Source organism: Phascolarctos cinereus, unplaced genomic scaffold (genome assembly GCF_003287225.1).
Source record: "Phascolarctos cinereus isolate Bilbo 61053 unplaced genomic scaffold, phaCin_HiC Scaffold_2;HRSCAF=192, whole genome shotgun sequence".
NCBI lineage: Eukaryota > Metazoa > Chordata > Mammalia > Diprotodontia > Phascolarctidae > Phascolarctos > Phascolarctos cinereus.
In genome coordinates, this window is record NW_027555625.1 from 283,954,139 (window position 1) to 283,967,956 (window position 13,818).

General features: G+C 41.2%; 1 protein-coding gene across 1 annotated transcript in view; it reads left to right on the top strand.

The window, feature by feature from the left end:
• The window catches only part of ABCC11 (ATP binding cassette subfamily C member 11), a 75,838-nt gene that overhangs the window by 5,870 nt on the left and 56,150 nt on the right, over nt 1-13,818 (top strand). Inside the window, exons 2-7 of the mRNA XM_020985113.2 lie at nt 659-787; nt 2,209-2,339; nt 4,418-4,576; nt 6,488-6,635; nt 7,627-7,860; nt 13,300-13,473. Of these exons, the coding sequence (XP_020840772.1) occupies nt 689-787; nt 2,209-2,339; nt 4,418-4,576; nt 6,488-6,635; nt 7,627-7,860; nt 13,300-13,473 (945 nt within the window). The 5' untranslated portion in view covers nt 659-688. The remainder of the gene's footprint in view (nt 1-658; nt 788-2,208; nt 2,340-4,417; nt 4,577-6,487; nt 6,636-7,626; nt 7,861-13,299; nt 13,474-13,818) is intronic.

Here is a 13,818-nt window from a genome sequence, read left to right on the forward strand (position 1 = left end):
TGGATATAAAGGTGAGTTTCAAGATATAAATTTGACTCCTAATTCTAGTGGTAGATTCTGAGTTAGGAAGAGGTGATGAGAACAAGGGAAACTACAAGATGATCCAGTTCCTCATTTTATAAGTAAGGAAGACAAGGCCCAGAGCCACAAAGGACTTGACAATGCTGGGATTAGAATTTAGGTCTGACTCCTGGTCCAAGGTGCTTTCCAAATTAAGCACAAGTTAATCCAGTTTTTTTCCCAAAGCAGCACCTGTCTGTACTGTTCACTTAGCTACATGTAAATCCACCCGCCTCTATACAAACTTTATATAAATTTATACATGAAATGCTACCCTTGTGATCCTTCTTTTTTGGTTTCCTATTATATAACCTTCAACTTTAAATCTAGAAATGGAACGAAGTCTCGTCCAACCCTTTTCACTTTTATGGCCTATAATAGGGCTCTGCACACAGTGGAATCTTAATGAATGTTGAATGAATGAATGATGAATGAATGAATGAATGAATGAATGAATGAAAGTGAGGAAAAGGAGCTGGCCCAGTTCCATATATCCCTATCCGGTTCCTTTCATTGTAAAGGCAACCAGACTATTGTTGGATTGGAACGGGGATACACTAAAGATTCCTCTCTGTCATTTCGGCATCTTTCATTCCAGGAAAGAAAAAATTGGCAGAACTGAGTGAAAATGCCCAGGAGAAGGAAAGACTGGGGTCCCAACCCCACTGGTGGCTCTGTAAACCTTGGAATGGACATGGAAGACAGCATGGTTTACGGCCTCACCTATGTAAGAATGCCCCGTTCCCTGTTCCCACACAGCAAGTAGCTTCTATGCATGGAGGGAATCCTGTAATTGGGTTACTTTTACCAAGGCTGGTCTGATTTATAGACTTTTTAAGCTAGAAGGGACCTAGAAGACCATCTAGCCCACCTCTTTATTTTTCAGATGGGGAAAGTGGGACTCAAAGAGGACAAGGTCACATGATCACAGAATCTAAGAGTTGGAAGGAATTTAACCCACCACTCCTTCTTCAATATCTCCAATAAACTCCTCTTTGAATATCTCCAGTGATAGGAAACATTCCTTCCAGAAGCAGCACATTCCATTTTATTTGTTAGGAAGATTTTCTCTTTATCAAGCCTAAATCTATTTCTCTTTTACCCACTCCCCTAGCTTGTTACTGTGAGATCAAAGGAAGCTATTCCTTTCATAAAAATTTCCGTGAGGGGCAGCTAGGTGGTGCAGTGGATAGAGCACCAGCCCTGAAGTGAGGAGGACCTGAACACTTGGCACTTACTAGCTGTGTGACCCTGGGCAAGTCACTTAACTCCGATTGCCTAAAAAAAAAATTTCCATGACTTTTCATGGTATCTAAAATGACATCATTAGTAGTTCATTCCTTTGGTTTACAATTGCTCTCTCTAGGCTCAGCTTTTAAAATGCAAATATTCCCAGAAGGAAAAAACCCATTAAAGTCCCAGTACCTTTGCAAGCCGGGCAGCTAGATTGTGCCATGGATAGAGTGCTGGGCCTGGAATCAGGAAGACTCCCTGGAATTCAAATCTGGCATCAGAATCTTATTAGCTATGTGACCCTGGGCAAGTCACTTAATCATGTTGCCTCAGTTTCCTTATCTGTGAAATGAGCTGGAGAAGGAAATGGCAAACCACTCCAAGAAAAGCCCAGATGGGGTCACAAAGAGTCAGACATAACACCACCCAACAGCAACAACTCTGAGTGTGTGAGTAGATCAGATCCTTTCCCCTGATAGGTGGGGAAGTTAAGGTAATAGAATGATAAGGCACTCAATGCTTATTAAAATGGATTGGATTGTTGCATATTAGAGTCTGCTTTGGAAGAGGCCTTAGATAATACTTAGAAATTGTTATTATCTAAGGCCTCTTCCTTTCCTAGAACTCTGAAAGTTTACAAAACACAATCGCCACAAAAAAACGTTCTGAAGCAGGTCTGTATTATACAGGATGGGCATGGTGATTTACCACAGTTATAAAATTAGCAAGTGTCAGGATGACTCAATCCAATGGCCTTTATACTAAGCCACATTACCTCATTGCAGAGTAAGATGTGGAGATGCTCATTGCATTTCCCCAGGACAGTTCTTATATGGGGAGAAGTGGGGTGGGAATGGCAGATGGGACTCACAGAAATGTATTCATAACTTTATACTCTTTTATTTTTCCCCCAAGAAAAAATTCACCCTTGGAGATAGTTATTGGAGCCCAGGGCCTCATGACAAGCCAGAAGCACAGAAGGCCTTCTCAGAAGGGAAATATCATGCCGCTTGGAGAACAATGATCCCAATTCGCACCAAATCAAAGTAAGTAGTTCGGTAGTAATAGGGTAGTTTCCATCAGTTTCCAATTCAATTTAATTCAGTAAATCTTCAAGTGTAAGAGTCCCTAGATTCTGGTACAATGGATCACTGAGAGCCCAAGGGAGATGAGGGAGGGAACAAACTAACAATTATTAAGTTCCTACTACGTGCCAAGCACTGTGCTAAGTGCTTTACAAATATCATCTAATTATCTCAGAGTTCAAACAATTAATTTGTTAAAAATATATTCAAATTTTGCCTAGTAAAAGCAGTTCCTAAAGAGATTAAAAGTAGTTCAGAAGATAGACTTTGAGCCCCTTGAGATCCTAGGGACTGTTTCTGTCTTTGTAGTTATCTTCTGTGCTTCGCCTATTGCCTGGAACATAGTAGATGCTTAATAAATGCTTATTAACTTGACTTGACTGAAAAGCAAATGAGAGCCAGCAAGAAGGTCAGAAGACATAGGTGAGGAGGTTCCCTGGGGTCTTGGGAGCTTTCCACCAAACTCCTAAATATTTTTAAAAGACATTGTCTTGTCCAAAGGGCCCATAGCTAAGTCCCATGGGGATCAATCCACAAAGGAGCAAAATTAGCCTAAAGTGCCCCAGGTCTGTACCATAACATCTTCTCTTGCAATAATCTTGGATGGTGGTATGGGGGAATGAACTCATGCTTCTCCAATTCCACAGTCGTATCCTGGCTCACAACAAAGTGCCTTCGATATCCAAAGCCCTGGGCAATGGCAGCACAAAGATGACATAAGGAATTGTTCTTGCAGTCAAAGAGCTTAGGAGAGCAAAGACAGGGACAGTTATCACCACAATACAAATCAGAATCTAAGTGCAAAGGAGAGGGGAAGGGTGTTGACTTTCTCAGATTCTTTCATCCATGACCAGATATCTGTCTGAAGCTCTGTAGCAGCTCTGGGTGCTGGCAGCACTATAGACCATGATCCTTCTAACCCTGTCACCTCCTCCCCACCCAACACTTCAATTTGCATAAACACTATATCACATAGATGTCCTGGAGAGTTCTGAGGTGAAAAGGGCCAGAATATGGAAAACTGTGGTTGTTTGAGTGGGTGAGTGCCAAAGCTAAAGGGAGTTCTAGAAAGGGACAAGTGAACTTATTCCATAAAGGTGGCACTTTATGACAAAGGCCACCTCACCCACTCCCTATATGTCCCCAAGAAAGAGATCCTAAGAGGAGACAACTACTTAGTGTGTATCATGGGGAAAAGAGCGGGAGAAGACTGAACAAGGGACACTTTTAATATTGTTTTTATTGCCTGAAAATGTAACACATTTAATAGCATTGGGGGATTACTAAAACTGTAGTTGTCATTGAATATTTTTGCCTCTCATGGATGGAACATCATAGGTGGGGGTGATTTTCAAGTGCAAAGGTGCTGAAGTTTCGAATCTTACTTAGATATACAAATGCTTTGTCTGGATCTGATCCCTATATTATTGTTTACTAAAAAAAATCCTATTTCAAAAGAGCTTTTCCTTACCTGGCAAAGAAGGAATACAATGTTTAGGTTTTTAGTCAAGAGATCAGGAAAGTCAGTTCAGTTTCTTCACCAAATATCTATCCAAAGTTCTGCTCCAGCCCTGGTCACCAGAACTCCCACAGAACTACAGGTCCTCCAACCTTCCTCCCATACCCCATGCTCTCCCATTGCATCATCACCATACATACTGGGAATTTTTGAAGATTTGGTGTGGAAAAGGCCACAGGTTGGAAAACTATGGTTACTTGAGTGGGTAGGCTCCAGAGACATAGGGAGTCTTTCAGAAAGGAACAGGCTGCTTTATGACAAAGGTTTATAAAAGCCCCTCTGGTCTTTCCTATAAAAGCAGAAGCACAGACTCTTTACATTTTTCATAATGAAAGGTCATCTGATACAACTGCTACTGGGAAATGAATTCCCTTTGCAGCCCTGGTGACAAGTCATCACGCCCTGTGCCTGAAGACCCCTAGTGATGGTACAACTCAGCCTTAGCTTTCCTTTAGCTTTCGAGGGTAAGATGAAGGCCTGATTAACAAGGCGATCCTGTTGCTTCTGACTTCTTCCACAGGTCCTCCACTTCTCATCCTGTGGATGACGCTGGCTTATTCTCCTACCTTACCAATTCGTGGCTAAACCATCTCATGATCCAGGGCTTCCAGAAACACCTAACTGAGCTCACTGTGCCTTCTCTGTCCATATATGACACCTCAGAAAGGAACTCTAAAAGGTAACAGTGACAATGGAAAACTCACCCTGTTGGCTGGAGTGGTTGGTGGGCAAGAGAACTCTGGGGTAGTAGATAGGGCATATTCCTCAAAGGCAAAAGAAGGAATCCTCCATCCTCTGGTTTAGAATACCTCTCTCAAGTATCATTCAGTAATCACTTCTGGAGCAGACATTTGACTAGAAGTCTGAACCAGTAGTCAGGAGATAAAGCCAAAGACATATTACTTAGCTTTATTCTGCCTCAGTTTCCTCCTTTGTAAAATGGGAATGGTATTATCCATTCCACCTACTGCATGGAAGACTATTATGGGAATGAAATAATTGTTGTGAAACTGTCTTGGAAAGTAAATTGAAGGCATTTATTCTACTTTTCTAATTTGATTTGATACATTGTATGCAGACAGTCTTTGATTGGGAAAATTTTGGTTTATAGGTACCATTCCAATGTCTTCCTTACCTGGTACCTTCCATGTCTAGGCCCCAAGTTTTCCATAATGACTCAAACTTAAAGCCTTTTGGAGATGCTTATTGTCAAAATAACCACTTATGACTTCAATCATTTAGAGCTGGGAAGTGTAAAGAGAATTCTGACAATGAACACAGTTTAACAACAGACTTCTTGGGTGTATCAACACTAACCTTGTAAAGCACTTAGCCCAGTGTCCTTCCTATGTGAATTTTAGCTAGTCATTTAAACTCCCCAAACTTAAATGCCCTCATCTGTAAAAAGGGCAATAAAAGTAGGTTGTATGGTATAGTGGATAGAGTGCTGGAGAAAGTCTAGGAAGTCTAGGAAGACCTAGGTTCAAACCCTACCTCAGACACCCACTAGCTGTGTGACTCTAAGCAAGTCATTTAACTTATCTAGGCCTTAGTTTCCTCATCTGTAAAATGACAGGTTGGACTCAATAAGCCCCTGAAATCTCTTTTAGGTTTAAATCTATGATCTTCTAATACTAGGCCTACCAAGATGTTATGAGGATCAAAGAGGATAATGAGTTTATTGGGCTATATGACTGTAAGAGACCATTATCTTACAGTAGTACTATTTTTTTTGGGGGGTGATACCTTCTGATCCTTTGCTTTCACGAGAGGGAGAAAAAAAATTGTCAGATAAGGGCAACTGTAGAAAAGAAGTTACAGAACTTGTTGTGGGGGAGTTTTGCAAATCATTTGATGTCTCTGGACAATGTAGACACAACCCCAGAACCTTGCTGCATCTGTAGTAGTGGCCTAGAAGTCCCCAGCCATATCCTTTGCGGACTTTAAAAACTCTGTAATAAGAATAAGAATACTCAAAACTTAATAGAATAATGATCTCATTGCTGTGGGTGTCTGAGGTGGGGTTTGAACGTAGGTCTTCCCAGACTCCAAGTCTAGCATGCTATCCACTAAACCATATAACCTACTTTTATGATTGCCCATTTTACAGATGAGGGCATTTAAGTTCAGGGAATCTGGGTGACTAGCTAAAATTCACATAGGAAGGAAGGAAACAAACATTTATTAGGCAGCTACTATGTGCCAGACACTGGGCTAAGTGTTTTACAAATATTATCTCATTTGATCCTCACAACCACCCTGGGAGGCAGATGCTATCATTATCCCCATTTTGCAGTTGAGGAAACTGAGGCAGACAGAGATTAAATAAGTACCTGAGGTTGGATTTGAAGTCAGGTCTTCCTGACTCTAAGCCCAGCTCTCTTGTGCCACCTAGTGGCTAACAAGAGGTAGAATTTGGACTTGAAACATGGTGATCTGACTTCACACCCAGGGCTCTTTTTTTCTGCTCTCCCACTGCCTCTCTAACGGACAGTGACCCTACCCACTCTAACAAGCTTGCAATGCCTGCAATGTTTGACTGCCCCTTAAATGCAAAGAATAAATGCATGGTGTATGGTTCTGTTTGAAGGCTTAGACACCTCTGGGAAGAAGAAGTTGCAAAATATGGTTATGAAAAAGCTTCTCTGATTCGTGTGCTCTTCAAGTTCCAGAGGACAAGAATTTTCTTTGATTTCTTGGCAGGCGTATTCTTCAATATTATGAGTGTCTTAGGACCAGTAAGTAATGGACTCCATCACATCTAAGGGGAGGACACAATGCAAAAACTGAGTGAGCAGGATTCATTTCAAAAGCAATGCCTTGGGGTTTCCCATAATCCATTTCTGAATCCTAAGAGAATCCATAGGGTGTTCTGAAGCCAGTCCAGGGCACCTGAGGTTTTTAACAATGTCTGGCCAATGAAGCAGCTTTAGAAACAATGTTAAGTCTCTTAGGGAAATATTTGTTTCTTTGGGAGTGTGAATAGTGCCTTGGTGTTGTCCAGAATAATTCCTCATGGTGCTCAGTATTACCTTAGGAGGATTCTCCACTTTTAGAGGATGACAATTTGAAGGATATCTACCATACTCTCTCATAAATAGTCCCTCAATATCACCACTGCAGGCACAATGGACTGGATGTACCACTGGTTTAAACCAGAAGTGGGGAACTTGTGACTTGGAGGCCACATGTGGCCTTCTAGGCCCTTCGTGTGGCCTTTTGACTAAGTCCAAGTTTTACAGAACAAATCCTTTTATTAAGGGCATTTGTTCTGTGAAGTTTGGATTCAGTCAAAGGGTAGTACTTGAGGACCTAGAGGGTCACATGTGGCCTTGAGGCTGCAGATTCCCCACTCCTGGTTTAAACCAAGAGTTATTAACATGAGGTCCACAGACCCCATTCCCTAAGGGTCTGTGAACTTGAATGGGAAAAAAAAATTACAGCTTGATTTTCACTAACCTCTAATTTTGAAATTTAGAATTTTCTGTAATTATGAATGTTTGCAACAAACATTATTCATAGGCTTCATCAGACTACTAATGATGTTTGTAACACACACACACACACACACACACACACACGCACATACACACACAAAAGGGTCTAAAGCAACCTGGCATTTCTGGTAGTTTTATTTACTTCCACAAACTGATATTTCAGAGGTGATGGAACTCAGGAAGATGGTGTATTGCAAGACCTTTGCTATACAGAATTCCTTTTTGTTCCTAGGTGGTAATTGTGCCAAAGATCCTTGAAAATGGTGCAGACGTATCAAAGAGTCTTTCCTATAGCATTGGACTCTGCTTTGCTCTTTTCTTCACTGAGTGTTTCAAGTCTTTCGGTTTCTGTGCATGTTGGATAATCAACCAGCGGACTGGGACCAGGTTGAGAACAGCCGCATGTTCATTGGCTTTTGAAAAGCTCATGGAATACCGGTCTTTAGCCCATATCTCTGTTGGAGAGGTAAGTATTTTTTACTACATTTCTTAGGATCATGGATCTAGAGCTTGAAGGGGCTTCATGGGACAACTAGTCCAACTTTCTCATTTTCTCGATGAGGAAGTTGAGGCTCCCAGAGCCTCCCAGAGCCAAATGCCCAAGGTTGCACAAATACTGTGCATCAGAAGTGAGATTTGAAGCCATATCCTCCAACTCCAGTACTCTTTGTCTGCCAATAAAAATCATGAGCACCTGAAAGTGTCCAGAGCTGCTCCACAGAGTTGGATTGTGGAGGCAAGATGTATCGTTGGTACATATGACGAAGTAGAATCTTAAGAGGAAAAACAAAGGGAATGGAGGAGAAGAGGAAGGGGGCAGGGAAGAAGGGAAGAAGGAAGAAGAGAGAAAGCCAAAGTAATTAAGTCTTGTGGTAAGGAGTAGAAACAGGCATTAAATAGCTATCTCAGGTGCCCATTTGATAATGCCAGTGTCATCACTATAATTTGTCTATGTCTACAAGATACCATTGGGGCTTATGGAGCTTGAATACACTTGATGTGAATCTAGCAAGCATCTTTTCTTCTCATCCTCCTTCTTTTCTTCCCCTGGCACTCAGTCAACGAGTAGTCAATAAACATTTATTCAGCATGGACTATATTCTAGGCACTGTGGTAAGCACTAAGTATTCAAAGAAAAACAAAAAACAGTCCCTGCTCTCAAGGAGCTCACAGTCTATTGGGGGAGGCAATACACAAACAACTATGTATAAACAAGCTGAATACAGGATAAATTGGAGGTAATCAACAGAGTGAAGGCAGTAAAAATAAGAGGGATCAGAAGAGTGTCTCCACTCTTGGAAGAGTTCTCCCCATGGCCCACCGTGGTTTCTATTAGTTTCTGGGCATGGAGGATGGACACACGTTCTTTTACGCTTGACTAAAAGTTAAAGGAGCTGGTCAGATACCTCCTGGTAGAGCCCAGAAGAGGACTCAGCTTAAATCTGCATTGATTTCCACAAACATGTTAACAAAGAAGAGGAATAGGAACTTTCCATAGCTAGAATCCTATTTCAGAACAGATTTCTTTTTTAAAAAACTTTTAATATAAATTTATTTATTTTTAGTTTTCAATATTTACTTCCACAAGATTTTGAGTTCCAAATTTTCACCCCATCTCAACCCTCCCCCACCCCAAGATGGCATTCATTCTGCATATTCCTTCCCCTAGTCTGTCCTCTCTTCTATCTCTCTCCCCCTTCTCTTATCCCCTTCCCCTTCTATTTTCCTGTAGGGCAGGAGAGACTTCTGTACCCCATTTCCTGGATTTCTTATTCCCCAGTACCATGTGAAAACATTTTTAAAAACATATATTTTTAAAACTTTAGGTTTCAAATTTTCTCCTTCCTCCCTCCCCACCCACCCTCATTGAAAAGGCAAGAAACTCAATATAGGTTGTACATGTGCAGTTATGCAAAACACTTCCATAGTAGACATGTTGTGAAAAACTAACTCTATTTCCCTTACTCCTATCCTGCCCTCCCATTTATTCTATTCTTTCTTTTGACCCTGTCCCTCCTCAGAAGTATTTACTTCTGATTACCCCTTTCCCAATCTGCCCTCCTCTCTATCATCCCCCTGCTCTCTTGTCCCCTTCTCCCCCTATTTTCCTGTAGGGTAAGACAGATTTCCATACCCAATTGAATGTGTATGTTATTCCCTCCTTAAGCCAAATCCTATGAGAATAAGATTCCCTCATTCCCTCTCACCTTCCCCGTTTCCCCTCCACTGTAAGAAGCTTTTCTTTTCTGTTTTTTTGTGAGATAATTTACCCCATTCTACCTCTCCCTTTCTTCTTCTCTAGTATAATCCTCTCTCATCCCTTAATTTTATTCTCCAGATATGACCCCTTAATCTTCAACTCACCCTGTGCCCTCTATCTATCTATATATCTATCTACATACATATAATTTTTTCCTTCAACTACCTAATACTGACAAAGGTCTCATGAGTTATAAATATCATCTTTCCATGCAGGAATGTAAACAGTTCAACTAATAAGTCTCTTATGATTTCTCTTTCCTGTTTACCTCTTCATGTTCCACTTAGTCTGTATTTGAAAGTCAAATTTCTATTCAGCTCTGGTCTTTTCATCAAGAATGCTTGAAAGTCCTCTATTTCACTGAATGACCATTTTTTCCCCTGAAGGATTATACTCAGTTTTGCTGGGTAGGTGATTCTTGGTTGTAATCCTATCTCCTTTGCCCTCTGGAATATTATATTCCATGCCCTGTGGTCCTTTAATGTAGAAGCTGCTAAATCTTGTGTTATCCTGATTGTGTTTCCACAATACTTGAATTGTTTCCTTCTGGCAGCTTGTAATATTTTCTCCTTGACCTGGGAACTCTGGAATTTGGCTATCAATATTCCTAGGAGTTTTCCTTTGGGGATCTCTTTCAGGAGGAGATCTGTGGATTCTTTCAATTTCTATTTTGCCCTCTGGTTCTAATATATCAGGGCAGTTTTCCTTGATAATTTCTTGAAAGATGATGTCTAGGCTCTTTTTTTGATCATGGCTTTCAGATAGTCCAATAATTTTTAAATTCTCTCTCCTGGATCTATTTTCCAGGTCAGTTGTTTTTCCAATGAGATATTTCACATTGTTTCTATTTTTCATTCTTTTGGATTTGTTTTACAGTGTCCTGATTTCTCATAAAGTCACTATCTTCCAATTGCTCTATTCTAATTTTTAAGGAAGTATTTTCTTCAGTAAGCTTTTGGACTTCCTTTTCCATTTGGCCAATTTTTCTTTTTAGGGCATTCTTCTCCTCATTGGCTTTTTGGACCTCTTTTGCCATTTGGGTTAGGCTATTTTTTAAGGTGTTATTTTCTTCAGTATTTTTTTGGGTCTCCTTTAGCAAGCTGTTGACTTGTTTTTCATGATTTTCTTGCATCTTCATTTCTCTTCCCAGTTTTTCCTCTACTTCTCTTACCTGCTTCTCAAAATTCCTTTTGAGCTCTTCCAAGGCCTGGGACTGATTCATATTTTTCTTGGAGGCTTTGGATGTAGGAGCTTTGACTTTGTTGTCTTCTTCTGGTTGTATATTTTGATCTTCTTTTTCACCAAAGTAAGATAATATAGTCTGACTCTTTTTGTGCTGCTTGCTCATGATCCTGGCCAATTACTTGAGTTTTAAACTCTTTGTTAAGGTAAGAGTCTGCTTCCAATGTGGAGAATGTACTATCCCAAGGTTCGGGGGTTTGTACAGCTGTTTTCAGAGGTACTTGTAGGGACCTGTAAATTTTCAGTTCTTCCAAGGTGGTATGTTATGAGGCGAGGTATTTACTCCTTTCTTGGCCTGTGCTGTGGTCTATTAGTGACCACAAGCACTCCTTTCTTTCCTGGAACTGTGAGGAGGGTTTCCTATCCACAGCCATTACAAGCTCCACCCAGCCAGCCCTCCTCCTCACCCCAGGACTGCTACCCAGAACTGTGACCCAGATCCAAGCATGGGAAAAGCAAGAGATCCCTGCAATTCCCCTCTGATCAGCCACTCAATTCCCCCTCAGTATGTGGGCCAGAAGCTCAGGAGGCAGCTGCCCCACCAGGGCTGCGCTCTCAGGGAACTGGAGCTGAGACCCCACGTTCCTCTCTCAGCACTGCAGAAACAGATTTTCCTCACTGACCTTTTAAGTTGTCTTTGGCATTTGTGGATTGAGGAGTCTGGAAACTGCCACAGCTGTCCAGGATTCAGAACTCTGAGGCCTGCTTCAGGTTCACTGTGGCCTGCGTGCCCACGCCACGCTGCACTCTTCTCCCCACCCAGAGTGACATACCTTTTAGATCAATCATCCAGATTGTCTTGGGCTGGAAATTTGTTTCACTCAGTCTTTTTGTGGGTTCTGTTGCTTTAGAATTTGTTTAGAGCCATTTTTATGGGTTATTTGGGGGGGTTTGGGGGTAGAGCTCAAGCAAGTCACTGCTTTCACCCCGCCATCTTGGCTCCACCCCTGGCAAGTTGCTCCGCTCCGGCAAGTTCCAGAATAGATTTCTGAAAGTCCTTTAAATTGTTAGAGCCTGAGTCCATGGCCCATCATAGAAACACAAGAACAACCAGGGTGGTCCTAAAATAAATTGGAAGCATGACTTAAAAAGATTTAGGTAGTGGCTCTAAAAGAAAACAGTTCATTCCATAAGCAATTATTGAGTGCCAACCATGTAACAGCACTGAGTGAAAAATAGTTGGTGGGTATGTCAGTGGGATCAGGAGAAGACACAAAGTAAGTACAAGACATGGTCCCTGCCCACAGAAAAATATATAGTATATTTGGGGAAACAGCAGTGGTTTTATGGAAAGAATGCTGTACCTGGGAGTCAGAAAACCTTCCTTTAAGTCCTGAGTGTAAGCTTTTTGAAGGCAGGGACTGTCTTTTGACTCTTTTTGTATCCCCAAGCTTTGCACATTGCCTGGTACATAGTAAGGGCTTTATAAATGTTTATGAATTGACTGACTCTATCATTTATTTACTGTGCAAGTCACTTAACCCCAATTGCCTAAAAGCAAAAAAACAAAATTCCGAAAGAGTAGAAATAGGAACTCTAAATCACATAAAATTCTAGTTCTAATAAGTGTAAGGATGGCAGTAACAAAACATAGCAACATAAATTTAAAATCCATACATATATGGACATAATCAATATCTGTTACTGTGTAAAAGTGACAACAAACAAAACAGGTATTACGCAAGTGAAACACTTTGAGACTCATCTCAGGTAAACACATGAGCAGCAAAGGTGATTGACAGGTTTAATACAGGCCATATATGTAATAGCCAAGGAATACAAAATAAGGGGGAAATCCTTATGGGTTGAATTGATCAGGAAATACTTTTGGAGATGTTATGAGCTTGGTATTGAAGATTGGGGAGGCTAAGGAAAGAGGAAGAGGGAAAGGGGAGAGTACTTGGAAAGGGGAGAGTACTTGAAACAGGTATGAATGGAGGCATAAAAGAGGGCATCAGAAGAACTAGAGACAGGTAAGATGAGGAGGTTAGCTTGGTCAGAGCAGCAGTGGCGGAGATAAGTTTCGGGCTAGTGGGTACTAATTACAGAAGAGAAGGAAGCCAACTGGTAACCTGAGGGGTCTCAGGGACAGTTGATCTAATGGGTAGTTTTAAAAGTAGCCACTGCAGGTCTTTGAACTAGGGAATGACATAATAAAAAAGTCTTTTCTTTCTGGATTCTATTTTTGCTCATTCCTTGTACCTGTAGGGAAATATGAGTGTGTTTCTTCTAGGTTTATGCTGGAACTGAAGGAAAAAAAGACCTTGTGGCAAAAAGAACCTTTTTTTTTTCTTTACCCCTGGAAGATTTAAGAAGTCCCTTCTGTCCTCCAATAGAGAGAATTGCATCCCTTGCTCGGTACGTTCATGGACTCCCGTACATGCATGTATTCTTATATTGCAGGCCCTTAGCTTTTTTGCCAGTGACGTCAATCACCTGTTTGAAGGGGCTTGCTTTGGTCCTCTGCTTACCCTCACATTGGGAACAATAATTATTGCTTCTGTTTCCACTTACCTCACTCTTGGTCCTACTGCGCTTCTAGGAATCACCTGCTACCTCCTGGTGTTTCCCCTGCAGGTAATGTACTTTCTTTTAAACCACTCTGTGTTGCACTGTCTCACTAGGGCATCTCTTGGAGCCCTGGCACCCTAGATACATTTTGGTGGGAAACGTTTCCTGACTACTGTATTTCAGTATAATTGAGATTTCATTTTATCCAACAAAACTTAGCATGGGGCCTTGTAAGGAACAGACGTTTGTTGAGTGCCTGCTAAATCGAATTCTGTTAATGAGAAATAGTGAGCTGTAGGGAGCATAGTCCTTGACTTACAGTTATAAGACATGGGTTCAAATACCAGTACTGCCACTTCTGTAATATGGGGACACCATCAGTTGTCGTTGCTGCTTCACAAGGTTGTTATA